The 27,538-nt window shown below is 38.6% G+C and overlaps 1 protein-coding gene across 1 annotated transcript; it reads left to right on the top strand.

Annotated features, from left to right (window-relative positions):
* Positions 1-23,666: 23,666 nt before the first annotated feature.
* LOC122788107 (titin-cap) lies at positions 23,667-26,339 on the top strand. Its single transcript, XM_044055042.1, has 2 exons — positions 23,667-23,970; positions 24,854-26,339. Exons 1-2 carry the CDS (start codon positions 23,825-23,827, stop codon positions 25,239-25,241), a joined length of 534 nt encoding a protein of 177 aa, XP_043910977.1. The 5' UTR covers positions 23,667-23,824; the 3' UTR covers positions 25,242-26,339.
* The last annotated feature ends 1,199 nt before the right edge of the window (positions 26,340-27,538 follow it).

The raw sequence follows: 27,538 nt of genomic DNA, 5'->3' as shown, positions 1-27,538 counted from the left end.
CAAATCATGGCTCAAACTACAGCCACAGCAGAGCTGGTAAGGGAGACAGCTAGAAAGGTGCTTGGTGTGACATCTGGTCAGAGGAAGGAAGACAAGGAGACCTGGTGGTGGATTGAGGAAGTACAGGAGAGTATACAGAGGAAGAGGTTGGTGAAGAAGAAGTGGGATTGTCAGAGAGATGAAGAAAGTAGACAGAAGTACAAGGAGATGAGGCGTATGGTGAAGAGAGAGGTGGTGAAGTCTAAGGATAAGGCGTATGGCAAGTTGTAAGAATGGTTGGATACTAATGAGGGAGAAAAGGACCTGTACCAATTAGCTAGACAGACAGACTGAGCTGGGAAAGATGTGTAGCAGGTTAGGGTGATAAAGGATAACAAAGGAAATGTACACACAAGCGAGGAGAGTGCGTTGAGCAGATGGAAAAGAGTACTTTGAGGGGCTGATGAATGAAGGGAATGAGAGAGAGAGAAGATTGGATGATGTGGGGATAGTGAATCAGGAAGTGCAATGAATTAGCAAGGATGAAGTAAGGACAGCTATAAAAAGGATGAAGAATGAAAAGGCTGTTGGTCCAGATGACATACTTGTGAAAGCATGGAGGTGTTTATGAGAGATTGCAGTGGAGTTTTTAACCAGATTGTTTAATGAAATCTTGGGAAGTGAGAGGATGCCTGAGGAGTGGAAAAGAAGTGTATTGTTACCGATTTTTAACAATAAGGGTGATGTGCAGAGCTATAGTAACTACAGAGCGATAAAATTGATCAGCAACAGCATGAAGTTATGGGAAAGAGTACTTGAAGCTAGGTTAGAAACGTAGGTGATGATTAGTGAGCAGCAGTATGGTTTCATGCCAGGAAAGAGCACTACAGATATGATGTTTGCTCTGAGAGTGTTGATGGAGAAGTACAGAGAAGGTCAGAAGGAGTTGTATTTTGTCTTTGTGGACTTAGAGAAAGCATATGACAGGGTGCCTAGAGAGGAGTTGTGGTATTGTATGAGGAAGTCAGGAGTGACAGGGAAGTATGTAAGAGTGGTACAGGATATGTACAAGGGCAGTGTGACAGTGGTGAGGTCTGCAGTAGGAGTGACAGATGCATTTGAGGTGGAAGCGGGATTACATCAAGGATCAGCTCTGAGCTCTTTCTTATTTGCAATGGTGATGGACAGGCTGAAAGATGAGATCAGACAGGAGTTCCTGTGGATTATGATGTTTGCATATAAACACTGTGATCTGTAGTGAGAGTAGGGAATGGGTTGAGGAAACCCTGGACAGCTGGAGATATGCTCTAAAGAGAAGAGGAATGAAGGCCAGCAGAACTAAGACAGAATATATGTGTGTGAATGAGAGGGAGGACAGAGGAATGGTGAGGATGCAGGGAGTAGAGTTGGTGAAGGTGGATGAGTTTAAATACTTGGGATCAACAGTTCAGAGTAATGGTGAGTGTGGAAAAGAGGTGAAGAAGAGAGTGCAGGCAGGGTGGAGTGGGTGGAGAAGAGTGTCAGGAGTGATTTGTGACAGACGGGTACCAGTAAAGGTGAAAAGGAATGTCTAGAAGATGGTAGTGAGACCAGCTATGTTATATGGGTTGGAGACCGTGGCATTGGCAAAAAGACAGGAGTCAGAGTTGGAAGTGGCAGAGTTAAAGATGATAAGATTTGCATTAGGTGTGACGAGGATGGACAGGATTAGAAATGAGTATATTAGAGGGTCAGCCCAGGTTGGATGGTTTGGAGACAAAGCCAGAAAGGTGAGATTGCATCGGTTTGGACATGTGTGGAGCAGGGATGCTGGATATACTGGGAGAAGGATGCTAAGGATGGAACTGCCAGGTAAAAGTAAAAGTGGATGGCCTAAGATAAGGTTTATAGATGTGGTGAGAGAGGATATGCAGGTGGCTGATGTGACAGAGCAAAATGCAGAGGACAGGAAGGAATGGAAACAGATGATCTGTTGTGGTGACTCCTAAAGGCAGCAGCCAAAAGAAAAAGACGGCAATACTGGCTAATTTATACATGTCTCATACACCAGTCAAACTATCTTACAATTTGGCATGACATTAGAACTAATCTTCATGTAGAAAAAGCTGATGAACACTGTGGCTAAAAATGAATCAGGAGATGGATAAAGCTGAAACGTTGTGATATACTGTTACACTAACCCTTCCCAAAAACGATAATGGCTGATGATGCAACAGACCTTATAAGTGCATCTTATTTCTTGCCACCTACTGAAAAATAACTAACCAGACTAAATTAAATATTAGTCATTTGGATGCCAGTAAATAACAGAAATCATGGTTTCTGCTATATTTTGTTTAATACAAAGTGAAAAGTTGGGGAACTCGGCTACACAAACAGACAATCTCAAAGTTGTCTGATGCATTTCCGAAGTGTAAAAACTTATGCACATGTCAATCTCAGGCAGGCATTTTTAGTCTGGAATACGTTGCCATCTCTCACAACTAGTAGTTAGTAGGTAGATCTGTGATGGGATACGGTATTAAATCTACCATGTTGAACAAACTGAATGAAACCACTTGCCTTTATTCTTGCCATTATATTCCAGGTAGATGAACTGTTTACTCCCCAAGTTATCGTTGCCATAGAGTTTGAGTAACTCTTTGTTTTTGGGTAATACCCATTCTCTAAATGTAGTTATACTCTCCAGGGTAGGTACTACTAAGAAATAATAGTGGTACCTGAAGATAAGAAGCATACCAGCTGTGGCATCACGCTTTGTCATGCCCCCATTTGGGCCTAGCTCTACCCAAATAATGCCCGGCCTATCAGATCTTATTGCTTTCATTGATGCAGCTTCACAATCAAGCTATCCCAAAGTGAGAATACTTGAAAAGCCATAACAAAGTGAGACCTTTGGTCTTTATTTAAGTTAAGAATCAGGAAAAAAAACTTTAGAACTAGTATATAAAGAATAACAGAATGCTTTTGGGGTAAAATAAAATTAACATCATGGGGGCAGCAAAGCTTTTTTGGAGCAAAACAAATAAGAAAATCAAACTAAAGCTATAATCTTCCAAACAGATTGCAATTCAAAAAGTATGAAAGAAAACAAAACAAGATAGATATCAGTACTAGATATCAATACTAGATAACATAGAAGGAGGCTGGGAAGATATAAAGTTTGAAAATAACAATAAAATAGATTATCAAAACAGACTAAACCTATTAGACATACAACAGAGAGAAAGGAAAATCTAATAAATGGAAATTGAGACTTATCAAAGGGGTGGTGTTGTGGCTAGACTGATAGCAATGATTGGCTAGTTCTGTTCAATATACACCAAAAGGGAGAACCTGAGTATTAAATATACCATAACAAGAAACAAACAAATTTAGCCCATCCCTGTCCTAAACTTCTTTATCCTTAGTCTCACCATAGGTTATATCCCATGCATATGGAAAATAGCCATTGTGTTACCACTGTACACGGGAGACCTCACAACTGACTTCAGTAATTATATACCTAGTAACCTCATTACTTTTGTCTGCACAGTAATGGAACATATAGCCATATCTCTAATAAACAGTGGCATAGGAGCCCTTCGTTTCCTTGACCCCAACTACTTTAGATTCATGCAAGTCGGAGCATGTCTGCCCAAACTGATTTCTTTAAAAAAGGTTACTGAGCCCCTGGATAAAGGTCACTCTAACCTGACTACTTACCTAAACCTGGTGAAGGCCTTTGACATTATTCTTATATGCAAGCATTATTGATAAACTTGCTCAACTCAACAGAAACACATACATAGTCAATTGAATAGCTAACCAACTCACTCACTGAGAATTTATGATGTAAAGGTTTGTGACACTTCCCCTAGTCAAGAAAATGCCACAGGAGGTGTCCTACAGTTCTCTGTCTTGGGTCCATTCTTCTTTAGCATCTTCTTCTCTTATGTGAAAGCTAAAGTCAAGGCACTGTGACTAAATTTGTTGATGATCGCAAATTGGATTTGGTTAGTAAACCCCCTTCTGCCACCTAGATTCACCAGCAAGTGCTAAACAGACCAATGCTTATTGTGCGAATCATGGAATCACCTTTAATACCAAGAAATGCAGTATAGTTACCTTTGGAAATTCCTTCACCCCAACCTCATACCATGTAAGTGACAGTACCCTAACAAACTGACACAGCCATCAGACATCTGAGTACATATGTTGATAATGAGCATTCCTTCTGTATGTTGATAATGTGCTTTCCTTCTGTATGTTGATTGTCAAAGGAAAAATATACTTTAAAAATGATCAATACACGGTAGGTTCAGGTTAAGGTACTTTAATCTTGCATCAAGGAGACAAAAACATGCTAATACAGAGTTTGTCTAACTAGAATCAGGAAATGCCAACATTTTTATACATTTTCTAATAAGACATTGCCTACCAAGCTGACGTAGCAGATCACAAGTTTTAACATCATCATTACATAGCAGTTGTTTTCATGATTTTCTGTTTGTACTATCAATTTTTGTGAGAAACTTCCTAAGAAAAACAACGTGGCCTTGGCTACCACCGGTTAGATATATGCAATGTTACCATTCAAGGTACTATGGCTAATTTGAGCACAAAGCAAGTATAGATTGCAGTTCATTTCTCCAACAGTTCTTTGTCTGTCTTTTATCTCTTCCTTCTGCAGCTGTGCATGTTCTCATACCACAAACAGAGCTAATTGTTCAAAATCATAACATTATAGAATATGGCATTGTTCATTCATTGCTTCCTGACCTAGCAGATACTCACCTGTTTCTCAAGTACATTTCCAAAAGGCATAAACATGAATTTTGCTGTGCTAGCAGTTACTAGGTCAGAGGGCATCTTGCAAGTTTCAGAAAGCACACTGCAGTTTGAAAAGCATCTTTTAGTCTCATATAAAACTAAGCTGTATATAAAATAGTGTATATAAAATAGAATGAAAAACGTGTTAACTCTTTTAGCTTCTAATTAGCATTAAGCACACACATTAATACATATTTTTCTAACATTTCCCCCCTGTTAATACTTTTTAATTCTATTTTCAAAAGCATAAACAGTTTGCTTCTTCTCCTAACCTCTTCTATTCAGGATTTGCAGTTAAGAGAGTCATTCAGTTTAGACTTATGAAAGTGTTTCACTTTTCAACAACTCTTCAATTTCAGTACTTTGATACAAAGTCTCAGAAACTGACATGTCTATAAAATCTTTGATTAACTTTTTCATGCAGGGAATACCACAACAAATGCATGCTCCTAATAGGAGTAATCCCACACAAATGGCAATCAGGATGTTCATTAGGATGGAACCCCACCCCCCAAACAAATTCTGGAAAAAGTCCGTCAGAGGGTTTGGGCCTGGTTTGGTCATGGTCGACACTTACTAGATCACCTCAAGATGGTCGTTTATCTCGTGCTGGTTGTCAGGAATATACGAACAGCATTCTTCTTTGATTACCTCCTGCCGCTAGGGTGAAGTCGAGAGCCATGCAGTTCTGAAGCACCACAGTTCTCATAGCATTCAGTTCATCAGTCACTAATTCGAGAGCAGAAAAAGTTGCATTGCTCATAACTTCGAGAAGTTTAGACAGTTTTCTCAGCTCCCAAATCAATTTCACTGCACCATATGCAGGGGCTATGCCTGCCCACGATATAATGGTGTCACTCAAGTCCATGTGTGTCAGTTTATCTTTGTTTTTCATGGAGTTATGGTTTCTCCACCCTGCTTAGATTCATCCCACTGGATTCTTGGGTCTCTTGATTGGACTTCTAGGTTTACTGCTGACCTCTCTGACGTTTCAAATTTTTCCCTGAGACAAAGCTGCAGTGTGTCGTATGGCTGGAACCAGGTAACCCAAAAAACAACTGCCGGACCAATTCTCAGGTAGCCATTTATATGCTTTTTTCCCACAAACAAAATAACAATTCTCTACTTTAGTATTGATATAAGCTTGCCCTGAATGAAACATTTTCTTATCAATAATAGAAGGCTGCTTTAAAAGAACAGGATTATGTTGTATTTCATTAACACTTCTATGCATCTTCTCAAAATATGCATCATAGTTTGTATCACAAATAGTTTTAGTCTTATTGGCCTTAATATAACATTTATAAGAAACAGTTACATTGCAATTGCTCCAACCCACCTGAATAGTGTCATTTTTGTAAAAACATACAATCCCTTTTTGTGTAACAGGTAGGTACAATGCTATTTTGTCTTGTGATTTCACAGGTGTAGTATCAAAAATCAAGTTTTCCCAGGTCTCATTGACCCCTAGGGGGACAGCAGTCATCAATAATCCTCTGTATGCTGTTGGTATAGCTGTGCAAATCCAGCAGTTCGAAACATTAAAAGTCTCAGCATACACATATTTAATTGCTTGGTAAGTGTTAAAGTTTGGATGCCAGTCTATGAGTAATGCATCACGTTTGTTCAGTTCAACTCGTGTGGCTGGGAAAAGGAAAGGCCACAGCAAAAAGATCAATGTTATCAGTATAGCTATCAGAATAATCATGCAAATTTTCTGAAGTTGTTCTCCATCCCTGTTTACTCTATACCTGGTCATTTTGTTCTCGTTGTACAACAGTAACAAGGTTTTTGTCCAGTTCAAAGTTCTTAACTAATTTACAGTGTGTCAGATGAATCCAGGACGCTCGCTCTGCGATCTTGACTGCAGTGGGTGTTGACAGTAGCACCTGGTACGGTCCTTCCCACTTCGGAGAACTCCAGTTCTTTTTCTTCACAACCTTCACCCAGACCCACGTGCCTGGGGCTATTGCTGCTTCCGATGGTCTGGTTTGTTCTTTATCTGAAACAGAATTTAACTGCAAAGGTTTGTTATTCAAAAATCGCCTCATATACTCTGCAAGTGAACTGTCAGCCTCCTGGTCTGCAGGCATGAGAGGTTTCCACTGAGATGTATAATATGCCCTCCCAAACAGAATTTCAAAAGGAGTTAACCCTTTTACATTTGGAACAGTTCTCATACTCAACAGTGCCAGAGGTAGACAGTGCACCCAGTTCTTTTGTGTCTCACTAATCAATTTCCTGAGCTTATTTTTCAAAACTCCATTGTACCTCTCTACTAATCCAGCAGATTGGGGGTGGTATGCACAATGGTTTTTCAGAGAAATACCAAAGTAACGGCTTAATTGTTGTATAGTTTGATTTACAAAGTGTGTGCCATTGTCACTATAAATCTTTTCCAGTATGCCAAATCTAGGAATAATTTCTTTAACAAGGACTTTTGCAACAATAGCTGCATCTGGATTTTTAGTTGGAAAAGCTTCCACCCATTTGGAAAACATATCTATAATGACAAGGCAGTACTTCTTATTTTCGCATTTGTTCAGCTCTATAAAATCCATACAGATAGTATGGAATGGATACGGTGGTGTAGGGAAACTCCCATGCTTAGGTTTCAATGCCCCTTGTGCATGATGCTTGTTACAAACATGGCATGCTGCACAAAAATGTTTTGTGTAGTTTGTAAATCCATATGTCGTAAACACTTGATTCACTAACTGTATCATCCCCCCTGTTGAGACATGGCACTGCCCATGGCTCAACAAAGCTGCATATCTAAACAAGTTAGATGGTAAAATCGGTTTCTTCTCTTTGGAGATATACAGTCCTTTCTCAAGAATTGCTCCTCGTTTTATACATTTTTGTTTTTCTACATTTGTAGTAAGTGTCTGCATTGTTTTTAACATTTCTAAGTCTAAAATCTCAGATGGTTGTAATTCCTCACTCAAAAGAAATACGTCTGAAGCTGAAGCTGCTTGCTTTGCAGCTGTATCAGCCCTCGCATTACCTTTTGAAATCCTATCCTGTTGCTTGGTATGAGCTACGCATTTGCAAATAGCTACTTTCTGAGGTAACTGAATAGAGTCTAACAAGTCTAAAATAAATTGCACATGATTAATTGGTTTACCAGTAGATGTTATCATTCCTCTATTTTTCCACTGCTGCGCAAAAACATGTACAGTAGAAAAAGCATACTGGCTGTCAGTAAAAATGTTCACTCGTTTACCCTTTGCCAAGGTACATGCCCTTGTCAAAGCAATCAATTCTGCTGCTTGTGCAGATAAGTTGTGCGGTAAAGACTTTGCTTCTAAAATCTCAGTATCAGAAACTACTGCATACCCCACTAGATTCTGTCCTGTAGGACCCCTCCTACACGAGCCGTCCACATAGTATGTCACCTCAGCATCATCCAAGGGAACATCTGTGAGATCTTTTCTAGGTAGTGTCTTTTGCTCAATCTCCTGCAGGCAGCAGTGTGGTTTGCCATCTGCAGGGGTTGGGAACAAGGTTGGCGGATTCAAAGTTGTGCATCGTTCAATTGTCATATGAGGTTGGCTCAACAGTATAGTCATACAGGAAAGATGTCTAGCAGGAGAAAGATATGCTACTTTTTCTTGCAGTAAAATAATCGTGACTGCATGAGGCACTCTCAATGTGAGAGGGTGGAATAACACTACTGAGGCTGAAGCCTGCACTGCCATTGCAGCTGCGGCTACTGCTTGTACACAGTGGGGCAGGGATCGCGCCACTGGGTCTAGCTGTGATGAATAGTAAGCTATGGGGCGTTGTTTGTCCCCATGCTGTTGTGTTAGCACTGATGTCATATAACCCTGCTTACAATCTACAGTTTGGAAAAATCGGTTATGATAGTTTGGTAATCCTAAAACTAATGAAGATGCTATCAGTTGTTTCAATTTGCAGAAAGCTGATTCTGCTTCTGGTGTCCACTGTAATAAATCTTGTGCTGCCATAGGCTTTTTGAATATCAAGTTGGTCAGTGGAGCAGATTCCAAGGCATAGTTTGGAATCCAACTCCGACAAAAATTAGTAGTACCTAGGAAGGACATCATTTCCTTCTTGGTAGTTGGTTTAGGTGCTTGTAATATTGCTGTTTTTCTGTCTTCATCTAATATTCTGCCTTCTTTGGATATTACATATCCCAGGTATTTGTCCTGTTTTTTCCAAAGTTGCAGTTTGTTTTTGTTCACCTTGTGTCCTTGAGTAGCTAAAAATTGTAGTAATGCTATGGTATCTTCTCTGCATTCTTGCTGGGTGAGGGCTGCCAGCAGAATATCGTCTACGTAAAGTAAAATCTGACTGCCTTTCGGTGGGATAAATCCCGCCAGGTTACTTGCCATTTCTTGTGCGAATATTGTGAAACTCTCACAATATCCCTGTGGTAGTTATGTATATGTATACCTTTTCCCCTGAAATGTAAATGCAAACCAATGTTGACTGTCAGGGTGTATCGGTATTGAAAAAAATGCATTGCTAATATCTACCACAGAAAAATACTTTTGGTGAGGTTTCAAATCATTTAATAAGGTGTGTGGATCTGGCACCGTAGGTGCCCTGGGTATAACTGCATTATTTACAGCTTGTAAATCTTGGACCATACACCATTCTCCGCTTGCTTTCCTAACAGGAAATAAGGGTGTATTACATGGTGAATCAGGAGATTCTATCAATACTCCTTCCTTAAGTAAGGCTGCTATTATAGGTTTGATTCCTATTTCTGCATCCTTTCTCAAGGGATACTGTCTCTTTTGAGGTCTAAATGCTGACTTTGGCGTGCTAGTGACTGGTCCTGCTGTACGAATAAGTCCTACATCTGATTTCCCTGTTGACCAGAGAGTCTCTGGTATGTCTCATAAGGCTTTTTCCTCTTCCTCTAGTAAGAGTGCTACTCAGCTGTCCTCACTTGCTGCAAGTGTACAGCTGGGTGTGTCTGTGTTATCCAATTTAGCTTCTGCTTTTGTACTCCCTGTTCGGAAAGTTCTAACTCTGTCTGCTTTTCCCACCTTGTGACTTTTTCTCCTAGGTCTGCCCACTTCACATTTCTATCTTTAGTCAAACTTACATGTAGTAATCGATTAGATTTGTAAAGTGCTAGGAATTCCTGGGGCAATGAACAGCTTACCACACTGTTTCCTTCTGTGTCCCAGTACAGGTTTCGTAATACTAATCTGTTAGCATGGTTTCTAAACAGTTCTTGCATATATTCTTTATCAGGTCCTGGTTTGCTACAGTAATATAGAGTGCAATGCAACAAATGCTGTTTATCAGTGTCAAGGGAGGGGGATTTACTGATGGCTACATTCATCAGTTCTTTCGGTTACTGCCCCTGGACCAGTCGTAACCAAGTCCTGGCTGTACCAATAAAATGTTTCACCCTCCGGTCGCACTACAAAAGTATCCATTTGTCACTGTGCTTCCATACCCTGCATAGTTGGAACTACTGCTATGCCAAATATCTGCATTAGGTCTCTGTCCAAAAGATTTACTGGGCATTTTGCAGAAACAACAATTTTGCTTTTCTGGGTCATCCCTGAAACAGGGTCAGTTATTGCTATGTTGTGGGAGAGTGGCTCCCGATACAGCTGTCCATTAGCTGCTTTCACTAATATGTAATCAAGTGATTCTGAATTTTCTAGTAGTTTGGAAGGCTGTATCAGGGTCCGTGAAGCCCCTGAGTCACACAGGAATTTAACTTCCCTCCCCTCTACCAGAAACGTAACTTCCGGTTTTGTGTCTGCCAAGTAGAGCTGTAGGCTCAATAATGCTGTCTAGAATTTCATTTTCTTTGTTATCTGTGATTTCATGCACATCCTCTATTTCTTCTATCACATCCTCTACTCCTTCTATCACATTTGCACTTGTCTTTTCTTGTTTATTCTTTTCCAGTGATTCTTGACTATCATATAGTCAGTCCTCACCATCCTTATCTTCTGTGGTTACCTTTTTATTTTGCCTGCAATCCCTTGCTAAATGTCCCTTTTTCCCGCATTTAAAGCATTCACCCCTTTTCTTTCTCTCTTCAAAATCTTCTGATCGTTTATCAGATTGTTTGTTTCTCTGGGCATTTTTCTTACCCTTCTTCCCAGTTTGTACTACAAAGACTTCTGATCCATCTTCTACTGCAAATACTTGAGTTTTCTTTTTGCTATTAAAATGCCTTTCGGCTTGTCTTGCATATTCAAGTAATGACTGTAATTTACTTGTACGATGATCTACCATGTCTGGTCTTCAGGTACCTGCATTCCACAATGGTTATTAAAACACTCTAATAATCTGGCATAATATCTATCAACAGTTTCACCTTCTTGTTGTATGTATTGATTAATGCAAGTCCAATCAGCCCTAGGCTTCCATTTCTCAGAGATTCGGTCTGTCAGACCTTTTACTCTGTTATCCAGTTCTGCGTTACTATGTGGGAGTGGCCTAAGTTCTGCATCACGGGGATTCCAGTTGCCACTGATCATGTGCCAATCTGGACCCACGATTTGTCTGACTACTTTCTCTACTTCCTCTCCATTCAAATGGTAACTTAACCTCATGCCCTGTAAGTCTTCTAAGAATTTTCTAAAATTAACTTTCAGATGGGGAATTCCCTCTGTGGCTTTCCGGATGTCCTCCGCTGTCCATGGTCTATATACTAGAAGAGTTGGGTCCTGTCCTGCCTGTCCTGCCTGTGGATTTGGTACTTCAATGAGTGGACATATCTCTTCTTCACTCATAGCTTGTGAATTTTTATTTATTTCATACAATTCAATATCCCCTCTTAAGTTGCGTGTTCGAGACCTAGTCTCGATAGGATCTCTGACAAATGGTTTTGGTTTCGAAGGAACAGCTGGGTATAGTGGAGGTGGATCAGCTTGTCCACTCACTTCATATTCTGGTAAGGGAAGCGGAGGGGGCGGAGGGGCTGTTGCTATTACCAAGTTATTGTCTTCTTTATCCAAAAATATTGCTTTTGGATTTTTAATCTTTTGTTCCCTGCGGTTTGCTTCCTCAAGCCACCAGTGTGCCTGAGGGACTCCTAATTGACGTTGCTTTTTTAGCTGACCTTTTGCGTCTGTTTTAAGTTGTCTGACAAGTTTAATAAGTGAAGGTTTATCTAAATTACCATCAAATTTGTATTTATTAACCCATTTTGTATAATACCTAACATTGTCGGCACGCTGTAATTGCATATATTTTGCATCTTCGGTTAAGGGCGGATCTCGGGAACTTTTTGTGCACTGATTTCCCATGTTGTCTTAGCTAAGTTTAGAAATTGTTACGTAACCCTTTTTATCACATGGTACCACGATTTACATTTCTTCACAGTTTATCTAGAATAACTGCCTACCTATTCTGTTTCCCTGATCTATGACAAGACAGCAATCTTTTTTGTCCCTAATCTGCACTTGCAAATCTCCCTGACAAAAACAAAAATACTGTAACAAGTCCCTGATCTAAAACAGAAAAAGGTAAATTCCTCCTTACCTGAGCTTCCGTGTTTGATCCCACCAGAACGTTGACTCGTCCTCCAATCGCAGATCAGAAACAGTGGCTGGCCTCTTTTGAACGACAATTCAGTCGGAGGTCTTTCAAAGCAGAAGAACTGATGTGGCTTCTTCCCCATACAGTTTCATGCCACTGGGCCCATCTGACCTGAGCTAGAGCAAGAGATATTTCCGGTCCAAAGGACCAATCTGTCAAAGGAAAAATATACTTTAAAAATGATCAATACACGGTAGGTTCAGGTTAAGGTACTTTAATCTTGCAGCAAGGAGACAAAAACGTGCTAATACAGAGTTTGTCTAACTAGAATCAGGAAATACCAGCATTTTTATACATTTTCTAATAAGACATTGCCTACCAAGCTGACGTAGCAGATCACAAGTTTTAACATCATCATTACATAGCAGTTGTTTTCATGATTTTCTGCTTGTACTATCAATTTTTGTGAGAAACTTCCTAAGAAAAACAATGTGGCCTTGGCTACCACCGGTTAGATATATGCAATGTTACCATTCAAGGTACTATGGCTAATCTGAGCACAAAGCAAGTATAGATTGCAGTTCATTTCTCCAACAGTTCTTTGTCTGTTTTTATCTCTTCCTTCTGCAGCTGTGCATGTTCTCATACCACAAACAGAGCTAATTGTTCAAAATCATAACATTATAGAATATGGCATTGTTCATTCATTGCTTCCTGACCTAGCAGATACTCACCTGTTTCTCAAGTACATTTCCAAAAGGCATAAACATGAATTTTGCTGTGCTAGCAGTTACTAGGTCAGAGGGCATCTTGCAAGTTTCAGAAAGCACACTGCAGTTTCATAAGCATCTTTTAGTCTCATATAAAACTAAGCTGTATATAAAATAGTGTATATAAAGTAGAATGAAAAACGTGTTAACTCTTTTAGCTTCTAATTAGCATTAAGCACACATATTAATACATATTTTTCTAACATTGATAATGTGCTTTCTTTCAAGCAAGTATAGTAAAACTCTGCTGTGTCACTAAGCTTCCTTTTCTGTGAAAATAACCATGCAATGTTTCACAACTCTTCTTCTTTTTCAAAATCTCTGTTTATCACTTGGATGTACAAGAAGAAAAGCATGTCTTCTCTCTCATAAAGGAGTTAAAGTATTTAATATGTAGATTGTATTTTAAGAGAGATACCTTGGATGAAATGTACATTTCTGTGAATGGCATGACTAAAAGTTCTGTTGAAGAGACCCTTAACACGTTGCTCTCCATGTCTAACATGGATCAGGTTTCTAAGGTCAGGATTGGGTATTCCTTTTCACTGGTACACCTGATTCTGCCTTAACCCATTTACTTAATACTCAGATACACCTTGTGCAATCTCTTTTCTTTGGACAGAAGGCTAATGAATCCCTTAAATTTATGAAAAAAGGGGCTGGATCCTTGTAGTTTTGGGAGCAGGGAGACAATTTCACCCTCCGGATTGTATTTAGACAAGAGTGCACAGAATACAGTAGAGGCCTTGAATGGGCAGAAACTTGGAGCCCCAGCAGCAGGATGTGTCCAGCTGCCAACAGATCTGTCCATTTGTGGTCCAGCAGGGACACTAAGCCAGAAGCTGAGGTCCTCAGAATTTTCTGGGTAGCCTTTGGTAGATCCAAAGTGGCCCTCAACAGTCCTGGCCCCTACCCTGGCCTCTTCCCAATACAGCTGATCAGAGGGAGGTGCTCTATTACAAAGTATTGATTAGTACTATTTTCCCATCTCCCACCATATTGTATCCCTTTCTGAATATTCCTACCCATAAAACTGAAAAGAAAAGAGGTGTAGAAGCTCATATCCAGAAGGCCCCACTTGGCAAGCAAAGGCACAAATATTATTGCAATTCTTTTTAATTCCATAAAAGACAAGGAACATCAGGCCCATTCTGGACAAGAGTGACCTTAGTATGTTTATTCCAGAAACTGTCCTTTCACTTGGTCACTCTTCATTCATTTCTCCCCTGTCTAACAAGAAGAGACTGGCTGTGCTTTTTGAATCATTAATATTATTACCTGTACATACAGATAAACAGGTAGTCAAAATTGTTCATGTATTTCTGGCTATGAGGCAGTCATTACCAGTTTCATATCCTCCATTTTGGTCTTACAACTGCTTTAAGGATGTTGACAAATACCTATTGGTAGATGCCACATACTTGAGGATAAAGGACACCAAATTATTCCCGTATCTGTCTGAGTGGCTTGTAGTAGCTGACAGCAGACATTGTTTCACTTGTCATAGGGATAAGTTGGTTTCATATCATTCAGTTTTTGGGTATCTCTGTGAACTTTGCAAAGTCACATCTAATAGTGTCTCAGGTCTTGACTGATTTAGAATGGTCACTAAATACCAGGATTGGATTACTATTTTTATCCCTAGATAGACTTTAAGACATTCTGTCAGGTATTCATCCTCTTCTTATTATTCTATATCCGTCAGTCAGAGAGAGAGAGAGAGAGAGTGTGTGTGTGTGTGTGTGTGTGTGTGTGGGGGGGTATGTCTCAGCCTTCTAGTTCTAATGGTGTTTTCAGCTGAAACGCTACCATGTACCAGACACCACATAAGAGTCTTACAGTAGGTATTAAGAGTACAGTGGCTACAAGAGAAAGAACATTAGGAGGTCCTGTACAGGATCCCACAAATTTGCAGGCAGGACTTAGATTAGTAGACTATTTCCAATAATCTACATGTGGGCAAATGTTTCCTTACACTATCCGCCTCAGTAATATTATCCACAGATGCATCAGCTCTTGGCTTGGGAGACTCTATAGGTCATATATGTCAAGACCTATCATCTATGTCCTTCCAACATCCGCTGCAGTAGCACCTATCACAGATGCATCAGCCCTAATTTGGATGGGCCTTCTTGAGTCAAATAACTGGGGGCCTACAATCCAACTTTTCATATCAATAACCTTGAGATGAGAAGAGTTATGTTATCTTTATGGTCACTGCAGCAGTATATCTCCTACAGTGAATCTTTTGACTCAATAAGACAGTATGGCAGTAGTATGGTATATCAACAAATAGTAATTCATATTGTATACAGGGAAGTCATAAGAGTTTGGGAATGGGGCTTCAAGAATAACTGTATTTTCTCTGTGATCCAGAAACTGAGAAGCCAACTCTCTAGCTGAAAAACTTACTTGGTATATCCTGATTTCTCTCAAGTGGCCTTTGAGTTCTTCCACAGTCAAAAAGATCAAGTGCGGTCATCAAGTTTGCTTCCTCTTTAACTCCCTTACCAATGCCATCTGTCACAAGTTTTTCACATGATTTTTTCTTCCACTGACAAGACTCAGGATGCCTTGGTGAAGCTTTACCTTGGGCATCATCTTGATGTCCTTCTCTGATTTCCTTTGATAGTTGCTTTTGTTTTGAAGACTAGTCAGACAAGAACAAAGTTGATTCTGGTTGTTCCTTAATGACCCAAGTAAATCTGGTTATCCATTCTCCTGCAGTTTCTTGTCAAAGCTATGCCCTGTATTACCTTTTACATCTGCATTTTGACTGACCTCTCTGGAGACTCCAACTGGCTCTCCATGCTCTCAAACTGTTGGAATGGTTGTGCCTGCATCACTAGTTAAATTATGAGATTTTACCAAGAGAGTAATGCCTATCATATGTTCTCAACAATTCATCCATACAAAAAAATCATAGAAACAAATGGAACCATCTTTTCTTTAGGCTGTGGAATATGGTGCAGGCTTACTGTTAATGCATATTACCTGTTCTTTCATCAAAATTCATTTGGTAGCTACTTCCAACTTCCATGCAGGCAAAGACTCCAAGCCTTTGTTCACATTCAAGGTTTGCAAAACCTTTCTACAATGTACCTTTCTCCTAAGGTCACCCATTAGGGACCGAGTCATCCTTATAATATTTATTTAATTTAAGTTAAAATAATGTTTCCTCCATTCAAGTAGATGGGCCAGAAAAACAAAAATTCTTCTTTTAGAGAAACTTGCTTTTCATAGTGATAGTGTCTGCCAATGGAAATTTCTCAGTGGAAAGCATTAAATGAGCCCACCTCACCTTACCCTTTCACAAGGAAAGGGTTCCATTGCATAATAACCTTTCCTTCATACCTGTACATGCTACACAGAACAATTAAAACCAGTCTATTAATTTCAAGGTTTTCTTTTCAAAAAACTCTGATAAAGAAGAGTTATTTCCTTCACTGTATGAGTGCACCCAAATAGCTCAGGCAGTATGTGGATTGCAAAAGGATGAGAAGGCAAAAAATTCCCAAGTAGAGGCATTATACCGCTCCACCTCTTAGAGGCAGAAATCTGGATATAGGCATAATGGGGGGGACAAAGGTCCAAAAATAGGGACAATTTTTAAACATTGCTCTTACAAACTTAGAAAGCTGATAGAATAACAGGTTGTGAATTAGTATGAATTTTTAGAACAGCATGTAGCCTGGAACTCAAATGTCTGCCATTATATTCTGACTTGAATCCTCAATGATTTGTCAGAAAACCACAATTTTATAAGGAAAATGACCAAAAATATGAAGCAAAAATCTGGACATTCTGTAAAAATGTGGACAGCTGAGAGGAACGAAAGGCATTCTCAGTGGCTTTCTATTTGCACTGTATTGTGTTATTAAAAGCATGGCAAAAACTTGCAATCTCCTGCTAAAATACATTCTACCATGGCTGCTGTATGTCCAATGTTTCTTCTGTAATGCTTCACTACATTAAGCAAAGTACTTCTTGTACTCTGTTGAAATCTAATTTGGATAAATGTTTGGGAAACTACAAATTCACCCCTGGTTTAGCACCCATGTTTCTCACAATAAGGGTAGCAATTAAAGGTCCCAATATTTCTTTGTTCTGCCCACAACCAGGTTATTTGTAGCAAAATATAAGGATTAAAAGCTAGCAGTGGAATGTAAGGATTGGCTTCTTTCTATCCTCACTGATCAATAGCCTAGTAAGTACCAATGAACCTATTAATCTGTTAGAAGAGCTCTGGCTACAGGAAATAACACTCTTGACTTCCACCTCCTCTTTTCTTTTATTTCTTCACCTGTTTCTAGTCTTTGGTTTTATTCAGAAGTGGAGAGGCAGGAAGAGGCATTGTATTATGGGATAGATGAGAAGACATTAGCCTTGTGTGAAAGATCTGCATGCTGGGTAGTCCTAATACTTGTGTCTTAAGTCTGGAAGGTTCTTGTATCTGAAACTCTACTCACTGGTCCATTGTTATAGTGAGATACATATAATTTTCATATATCCTTTTAATTTGGATACTTGGACCCTACCCTATTAAAATTATGCATTTTATATTCATGACATTTGCTACCAGTGTATGTATCTGTCTATTCATCATGAATGCACTATGACAAATTACTCTCTCGATGCCTGGAAGTTAACAGTAATAAAATTTCTGTGACAAAAAACAGAAACAGCATCTGATAGCAAATCGTGACCATTGGCCACCTTTCTTTGCTCCCTTTGCTTCCATTTTGATAATCTATAGATCATAGTCAGGCAAGGTACAGCTTTCTCTTTATACATTGTTTAAAACCCCAACTCACAAAAGTATGATAATTTAGAATGACAGCAAAGCCCTTGACATTTTACCATTGAATAACCATTAATGCTAAATCTGTGTTGTAAGTGATGGAGCTTCCTGACAGAGGATTAATTCTATGAATGATAAGAAATGTACTCCTAAAAAGCTGTTTATCTTTATTAAAAATATTGGAGAGTATGTCAAAATTAAGGGTAAGTATAAGTGTAAAATTATGCCACTATAGTTAAATCACAGTATTGAAAGGTAAGAGTTATACATAAATGTCATTATAATCAAGGAAAAAAGTGCACACCTTTCCGAATCACAGTGCATGTGGCCATGCCCAATGTTGTTTTCATGGTAATAAAATACTCTCCTAAATGTGAACTCAAAAAATTACAACAAGAGACATAGAAAATAATGAAATTAAAGAAGTCTCTTCATTGCATATTTAAACATTTTTAAATATTCACACCTAAAGCTTATTCAGATCACAACCCTTAAAAGAACTACTCACATTTTCTTACAATATAAAAACGCATGGTTCCCTTGAATTTAGCAACATCTGGACCAAACAGTTCCAACTTTAAAAATGTCTCTTTTTGTCATAGTTTCATAGATTAGTACTAGGCTAACTGCTGTTGGCCATTTTAAGCCTAGTCGATTATCCCATGTAACAATCAAACCCCACACCTTGTGTCTGTGAGGTAAATACCTTAACCATTATACCAACCTCCCTCCTGAATCCATAGTCACTGGTGAAGGAACACACACACAAACATACATAGTATAGAATAAGTGCTTTCTTGATAACCCCAAACAGTCTGATATTAAGCCAATGTATGGCCTCTTTAACTGTTTATTATATCCTCATCACCACTGATTACATGGCACAGAGGGATAAAGCCCTCACTGCAACCCAGCTGACCTGTATTTGAATAGCAGACCTGGGAGATTGATAGCAGTGACTTGTTAATGTGACTCAGCCATCTTGAGAGAGGGATCAGTCCTGCAAGTCATAGAAATCAGGATTTATGGTCTCAGTTTACAGTGACAGTGCGGTCAAGGCTTGCCAGATACTGTATGCAGAATAGCAGAGATTAAGGTGATCAGGAATGTTCACTACTGCCTGGACCCAGCATTACGTACTTCAGTATACATGTTCACTAACACAAGGAGAGAATCAGGTGGGGAATAGAAAAGGCAAACAGGCCATGGATGACAGCTCAGTAGTCTGTTTACTCTTGTTCTTCTGTTCTTCAGTGGTAGATGCAAACATAATAGTTCCCTGGTAAGCGTAACAAACCAAAATGCTGCCAGCCCAGCTAACTGGAATTTTGTAAATAATTCTATGCCATTAGTGAATATTGCTATGATTTATACAGAACTGTATGTTATTTACTGACCTTCAAGAATGTAATCACAGCATACTCTGCTGGGACATAGAAGATTAACTTACAAAACTTCAGGAAAATAAGTTGAAATTAAATGCTTTACGGTGTGCTATAAAAGTTAATTTCAATGTAGCAAAAAGACAGGATGTCTAGAGCTAGAAGTTTTTTCTATTGTCTTGGTGAGAAGTAATTACTAAGTTTCAAATATAAAGTGTTTTATTGCTATATGACTTCCTAGCAGCTACACAGTTCTGAGCAAACTTCTGAGAGATATGTATTTCTTACACAGATATGTTAAAATTGTTTTAGTTTCTGTTAGCCTGGGAACTGAAGGCAGGTGACAAAGAGTGATGTTATCCAAGCTGACCCAGCAGTAATGTTTGATAGTAATTTAAGAACTCTCTCAGAGCATTTTGTATTTTGTCTTGGACCTAGAAACATCCATTCAGCACTTCTGCCTCCGTGTTTCTCTGTAAGTAAGTTATTTAGGGCATAGTATATTTTAGATATAGATAGAAATATAGTAAAGATTAGTTTAGATGATTTCTGTATTTATTTGAGACTGTCCTGCAATGCTGTTTTAAAATATTTTCTGTGATTCTGAACTCTGCAGTTACTGTGTTGATTGGGTATTGTCTTGTTCTTTTATTATTGATTATTAAATATATTTAAATCCATCTTTGTGGCTGATATTTGTGAGACATACTTAAGCTGTTAGAGTACTTGCATATGTATTTGGTGATGCTGTACAGTCACTTCTAAATAGCCTTACTCTTGGTCACTAATAGTAACATCACACAGTAGGATTGGTCACCCTTTATAAGGGCCTTAAAGAAGCTGATAAAGAGGGGTTGGTGGCAGTGACAACTACCTTATAGTCTGGACAGAAGGGGGCATAGCTAGTAAACCTGTGCCAACCTTCACCATGAGTGTCTGTGTGTTTGTATATAAGTCAAATCTCAAAGTGTGTGTGTGTGTCAGCTACTTGAGCAGGGACACAAAGCACTGGTTGGACAGAGAGGGTGCTGGAGGTCTTGGCCTGACCCCTCAGCTGAGATCTTAAACCTATAGCTGTGCCAGTGGGGGAGTCATATTGGGGATCTGGAGAAAGAGGGAGAAACCAGCCCCCAGACTGACTGTGATCTCTGTATGTGTTTATGGGAAATTGTACTTTACTGTGCATGTACTTGTCATCCTCCCAGTGTGTACATCCCTCACTGTTGCCAATGGTGAGGATTGAGGCTGCTTGATTACTGGGACAGTGCAGGGGTGTCACAGTAAGGCAAATCCTCATTAGAAGAGGAGCCCCCTATCCCAGAAGTGAAGGATATGGTTGTGAGTTGGGAAATGAAAGGGTCATTTGAGAAACCTGGGAAACTAAATGGTCAGAATAGGGAGGAGTGAAAGGATGTAAAATGTATTATGCTTTGTTTATTGCTCTGTCTTTAATTATCTGCCCAATGATACACCGAAGTACAAAGCTTGTACTTCAAGTTTGATTCTGCTTTATAGGTAACTAGTTGCACTGTATTTTAATGTTCAGATAATATGTGGATGATGTACAATGTATATAGAGCAAACCATGTCATCTGAGAAAGGTTTAACACTGGCATTCATCTGTTTTTTTTTTAAATATGCCTTTTATAGTTGCAATTAAATGCATTTCCAAAGATATGTGCCTGGACTACAGCTGTTTCATTTTTCCTATAGACTGTATTTGCCTTTTATCATGCTTAACTATAATGGAAAAGACAAAATGGTGTATAGGATAAACAAAGAATAACTAGAAGTTGGGGGTTTTGGAATACATTAGAAATGTGAAATGGCTACAAGTATAGAGATATTTTATAGCAGTTTGAGCGAACTGCTCCAAACAACTCCTAGCAATCAATTCCAATACAACAGAGATCAAAGATCAGCAGTATAAATAATAAATGGAGCTACTTGAATTGATAGCAAGCTCAGAATGGTCACATACTAGCAATAATGGAGTCATGGCTCAGAAACAGTGTTTATCCATTTGTTTATGTTCAACAACTTTGCAAACTTCATGCTGATAGCAGACCTGCCCAACGCATAGGGGGAGATATTCTTCTATCTCCATGTCATAAGTAAAAACTTATCTATATTTCACATATCAAAACAGCTAAATCATACATGAACACTCTCTGAACTGGCTGAAAGCAAACATTACTCTAGGTAGGAGGACTCTTCTCCATGTGAGAGTTATGTATATTCACCACCTTCATCATCATCACTGTCTGAGTAAATTCTACCAAATAATGTTCCCCAAAGGTGTAAGAATAAGTACCATTTTGCTGGGTGGCTTTAATGTGATTAAACTTGACCTAGCTGATCCACACCTCTTAAGATGCCTGTGTTTACATTGACTCAACCACCTAGTAAAAGAGCCTGAAAGACCCAACCTAACACAGCCTCTAACAAATTAATAGATCTTGTATTAATTAACATGTCACAGAGATATAGAAAGGTAACAGTCTTACCTAATTCACTAAGTGATCACTGCCCAGTATTAACAGGGAGAAACTTTAAATCAATTAGGAAACCTCACAGATTATGGTAGGATGTCAAATATCAAGTCTGCATACTATGCTATACACCACTAACTGGTCACAGTTACTTGCAGAGACAAATCAGCAATTACTCACTTATTTTCTGATCCTGCTATCAAAAACACAGGATGCACTTGTTTCACAAACAAGCAGATGGAATCAGGACAAATACAATCCTGGATAACCACAGATATCAAGGGCCTAATTAGACAAAGAGAACAAGGGTGGCAAACATGAACAAATAACTCGACTGACAATAACTTTCATCACAGATGCCCAGAACTGAGAAAAAAATCTGCAGAACAGCAACAAATTCAACAAAGGCAACATGTCTAAGATATAAGTGATTAGCTGTCACAGCTTTAATAAAGTGGTTTTAGAAGTCCATTGGTTAATAAGCCACATCACAGATCTTCCTTGTCAAAGCAGTCTATTTATGTAGCAATTGACAACATATGAGTTCAGCCAGTATTTACTACCTTCACCAGTTAAAATCCAAAAAACAGATGTGTGGTATATAAACCACTCCCACTCTGAGTTATGCCTAACCTCCAACAAAGAAATGCCCTTATAAGAAATTATTCCACATTCTGGATCAAGCAAATAAAACAAAAACAAGTTCAAAACGTCTTAAAAGGTGGAGAAATCTGGTACTAGACTAAATAAGCTGAATATTAACTTATTTAAAATGGCAGATAAGTATATTAGCAAACTACTGGCATCAAGTGTAATCTCTGACCTGTTCAATCTTACACTTATAGTAGTACCCTTTCCCAAAATCTTATTCTCATCCTTAGCATAAAGACTACAGTCCTACTGCCAGTTTAGGTTCAGTATAAAACAAATGAAAAAATATTTGCCCTAAGATAAATGATATGTGTGTCTGTGTGCATGTATGTGTGCACTGATATGAGGGCCTTGTAATATCCACTTCTAGCACAGGACATATATGCCCTCATCCAGAAGCTAAACCTCCTTGAAGTTCTACTGCCAAGGCAAATTGGCAGAGGCCAAACACACATCTCTAGTCTATAACTGCATGCCATTCTCCCATCCTCAATGGAAGCTGCCATTGTAGCAGACCAGACCCCCACCCTCTCCCCTGAATGGGTGAGCTTGCATATGCCACTTACTGCCATCCCTCAACCAGCTTCTTCAACACCCAAGCTGTTTTTCATAGTCAGGTCATACGGGCTGCAGTCAGTTACAGTCAGGGTTCTATCTCGGTATGGTGCCGGCGCAATTGTTTTTAATTATTTAAATGTTTATAGATTTCCCTAATTGTAGTAATTTATTTTTGTAGTCAATAGACTGGCATGGCTCTGATGGTGTTTAATTTTATCAGTCAAAAGTGATGCTGGATGGGTCACAATGATATTGAAAAAAAATGGACTTAATTTTGCAGAAAGGCCTCATGATGCTTTAACATAGAGACATAGATTTTTAAAATATACAATAAGCTTGTCTCTGAATCCCTGAATGGGAAAAAAACAACTAGCTTGACTTAGTCCACTTGGACTCTAAGCATATATACATTTTGGGCTTGGTGCAGGAGCTAAAGTAATGACAACAGGTGCACATAAGCCCATAAGCAGGGCATAATGTGAAAGTTATTTTTACTGACAGAGCAGCATGTTCTGTGTCGCTGTCGCAGCATACAGTCATTGATTGTGACGGGAAGGGAGAGAGTGATGTTCCAGTGACTTCTAGTAACTAAACCTCACATACACAAACAGCAAAACACAGTGTCGGATATCAGAAGGGCTAAGGAATGAACCTGTTTTACTAATATAGAGTATGACAACAGAAAATTAAAATAGCAACACAAATGGTATATAAACCCATTATTCATTACAAGCACTCAGAACTCAAAGGCAGCTACGCAGAACGGCAAGTCTTTAAGTACTTCCCTGTGATAGGATAATATCCAAGGAATCCTTTTAGTAAGAGGGGAGTGTTATCAGCACTAAGAGAAGTGAAGTTTTACAGAACAGTTTCACAGGACTACTGTCAGTGAAGATGTACAGCAGAAAGATAACAAGAAGTGCAGGTCATGTTACTGCAGCTGACCTCAGCTGTTTGGTGAAAGAGGAAAACAACAAAAGAAAAGAATTTTTCACTGCAGAGTGGCGGGATCTTACACTATCCACTAGACCTGAACCAAAGTAAGTCTGCAGAGAAAACTAGCATGCCAGTAATCTGGGATGGGAGAGATTTTATATAACTAAGGCCATGGGTTTTTCTAAGGGAAGAAATGTATGCAATACTTAATGCAAGCATTTTGCTGTACTGCATTAAAAGTATGTGAGTAAAAATGTCAGTTATAAATCCTGTTATATGTATTTCTGATATGTGGTTAGTGTATATTCTAAAATCTAACAGTATAACTATTTCATTAAATTAAATCACTGAAGGCAACTATCTTTTCTTCCTTCTGTGGGCTAAAGTGTTGCAGTTACAGTTTGTGTCACAAAGCATATGCTAACAGATGAATACAAATGTCATTCACTGTTCTCAAGGCAAAACCGTCTACAATTTTGAATTAGAACTAATGTTAACATATTCAAAATCTATGCAAAATATGCTAGCTAACTGCAGAGAAGAGCAACCATTCTAGCTATGTGATGGGGAATCATTACATAATGTAAGAGTTAACAACATTTACTGTCTTCATTGCCTGTATCACTGCCTAATTAGGAAAAATCTTTAAAAATTGTAGCTACTTCATGAATATTCTATCTTATACACTTATTTAACTCTTCAGTTCCTCCTACTTATCCTCAGCTCCTCCCACTTATTACATGTACAGCTAAGAAGTATATAGTAACAAGGCTGCCAGCTATAGTTTTATCACATCACAGGTAAACTATGCAAAATCATTCTTAACATAAATGTGTAGCATCAGCAGTTCCAATGCTTACTTCTCAAATCAAAACATATTAAATGAACGTTTGCTTAGTGATAGCAGGTTTGAACTTTAGATGAATGATTTTAGTTTTATTTTAACTGCACATGTTCCTAATGCTGTTGTATTTCTTATTCCACTAGCTGCAATTTAAATGAAATGAACAATGCTCGTAAGGAGAGCTACAGAAGACAGCACCAAACCCAGTTTGTGGTGCAGCAGTCCCCCTATAACATCATGAGAATGGGTCGTTTTGGAGAGAAACTGACAGAGTACAAGCTGCCTTACAAGAGTGGGTTACCAGTACCAGTATTCAAACCTGTGGACCTCTCAGCCAAATTTGAAAGGGTTGCAACCCCACCAGAACTACAGAACCTAATTGAGTTTGAGAGAGTCCTTAGCAATGATGGCTCATGCCAAGAGAAGCGTGAGGTTGCACAGATCAAGAGTGAGCTTCCTCCAGTCATTCAGCCAAGTAAACTACGGCGAACCTTCTCCCGGTCCATGTCCCAAGAGGCTCAGAGGGGTTAAGATGTCCTTTTGTGGTCAAATGGATGCTGAACATTAGCTTTGCTTAAGCTGTCAGACTTGTTATTTTTTTTTTTTTTACTCCTGTAATGATGGGTGTGGTAATGACATTTGCTGACATGGAAATATTTTAACCCAGCAGCCTATAGTTCTTACAGTCTGGACCTGCTAATATAATGAGAAGCAGAGAACAAAATTAATATCTGTTTGGAATGCAGAGTCTCGCACACTAGGGATTTAGCTATTAATTCTCCAATACAAGTGATAGCTTTTATTTATAACTTATACCTGTACTTCAAATGCACCAGTAAATATAGGTAATACAGCACATATGAAGGTATGATTAAATAATAGTGTGCTGCAGGTAGCTAATAATGTCACACTATTTACCTGCAAATTCCTCAGCTATTAAAACGTACAATATAACAACATCAATAAATATATAGCACATAGTGCTATCACACATTCTTTGCAAAAACACATTTTAAATGACGTATATGTCATATTATACACACATAATATATACTATGCATATACACACACACACACACACACACACACACACACACACACACACACACACACACACACACACACACACACCCATATTATTTGACCTCACCCATCTTTTAAAGCACTTTAATTTTAATATTTATGTGAAAATGCATGTATTGTTGTAATCAACTGTTTGGTACTCGCAAATGCTAATGCACTTTTATGGCTATCATAGTATATTTCAGACACCACAGTACATTTTTTGAGCTGAAGGAAGTGTACATGCTATATATGTATACAAACAAATGTACCTCCAGTAATTTGCCAAACCAGCTTTCTGTTGTGTATGATCATGGCAGTAATTCAGTGCACCTGATTTTCAAACTATGGCAAAAGACTGGTATTGTTCCTGACACAATAATTATGTTTTTGGCAATGCACAATGCCCTTTTGTTAAAGATGAATTCAATCCTTACTCATACACTAAACACTTGAAGCTGGTTTTGTGAAAACAACTCTCTAAAACATACCAAACAAGAAAATGATTTGTCCTACTTCTGATATTTGCATCAAAATTTCTGCCAGTTACCATTCAAATTACTGCTGTAAATATGGGTGGTATTCCCAAGGTGCAGGCAGTTCATATTGTAGCAGTGGGCACCGAACACTGATGCTCGTTATTTATTTCAGATAGTGTTGAACAGGAGAGGAAGTTTCAGAAATAGTTTATCAGTACAAGCATTAATATATCCTCATTGTTCAGTACATCTAATGTACATTTCTCTAACACAAAAGAAACTTTTTCTGAAGATGGAAAAGATAAGATAGCCAGTGTTGTTCAAATGGAAGGGTTAGTTAGTGTGAAATGTGTTGAAAGCTACGGCTGCGGTCATTGCTTTCATTCATTTATTTTCATAAAGACCAAGACGTAGGTATTGAAGAGTCTGTAGGTATACCAATGCACTATGGATATTTCAGTTGTGGTACAACTGTTGTAATGATGGTTTCTATCAGGACAAAGACATGAAGTACCGCTGGCAGAGGAATGGTTCAAAGTTATGTTGCTAGGTGGTGGAAAGGGATGGCATGTTAGGACTAAAGCTTGAAAGGTCAACATTTCACACTGTTATATTATGAAATAACAGTTATTTTGATAACGTTATTAGAGAGCTATAAGAATTACACATATCAGCCAAGCAATAAATATCACTGTCCTTACTTTCATAAGGTTTGAATGTTGATTATGTTGTTAATTTTTTTATTTTTGTAGCACTGACTTTTTATTTTATGAATAAAATATGTACAAATGACCAAAAATAAAATGATGAAATAAACTATATTCAAAGTCAACATGAAAACTGTATTGAAGTGTTGTATTTCTTTGTGCTTTTAATGGTATTCCAGTTATATCTAAAAATTAAAAACTGCTTGTTAGTTAAAGCTAATGCAAATGAAAAGCTTTGTTTTAATGCAAATATTTTAGTCAGTAGTAGTTAAACTGATAACTGAAGTTTCTATACAGAGCACCAGTAAGCCTGCCATGAAAAAGAATTGGAGTTCATTTATGCTCTTTCTTTCATCGTTGCCTTCTTTGCAGCTTTGTTCACTTAAAACAGAGCTCTAAGTTCTAAGGTTGGGAGGGTGGCCTAATGGTTAAGGTGTTTGCCTTGCAAACACAAGATGCAGGGTTTGAGTTTCACAAGGGATAATTGGCTAGGCTTGCAAGGGCACTTAGCCTAGTACTAACCTGTAAAGTTCATCATTTGCCTACAAATTTCAGGACTGCTAAATCTTGTGAGCCCCAT

This window comes from Protopterus annectens, chromosome 13.part0 (assembly GCF_019279795.1).
Source record: "Protopterus annectens isolate FY-2018-M chromosome 13.part0, PAN1.0, whole genome shotgun sequence".
Lineage (NCBI taxonomy): Eukaryota > Metazoa > Chordata > Ceratodontiformes > Protopteridae > Protopterus > Protopterus annectens.
Note: the sequence above shows the minus strand (reverse complement) of the source record. Positions and strands in the feature narration are given on the sequence as shown.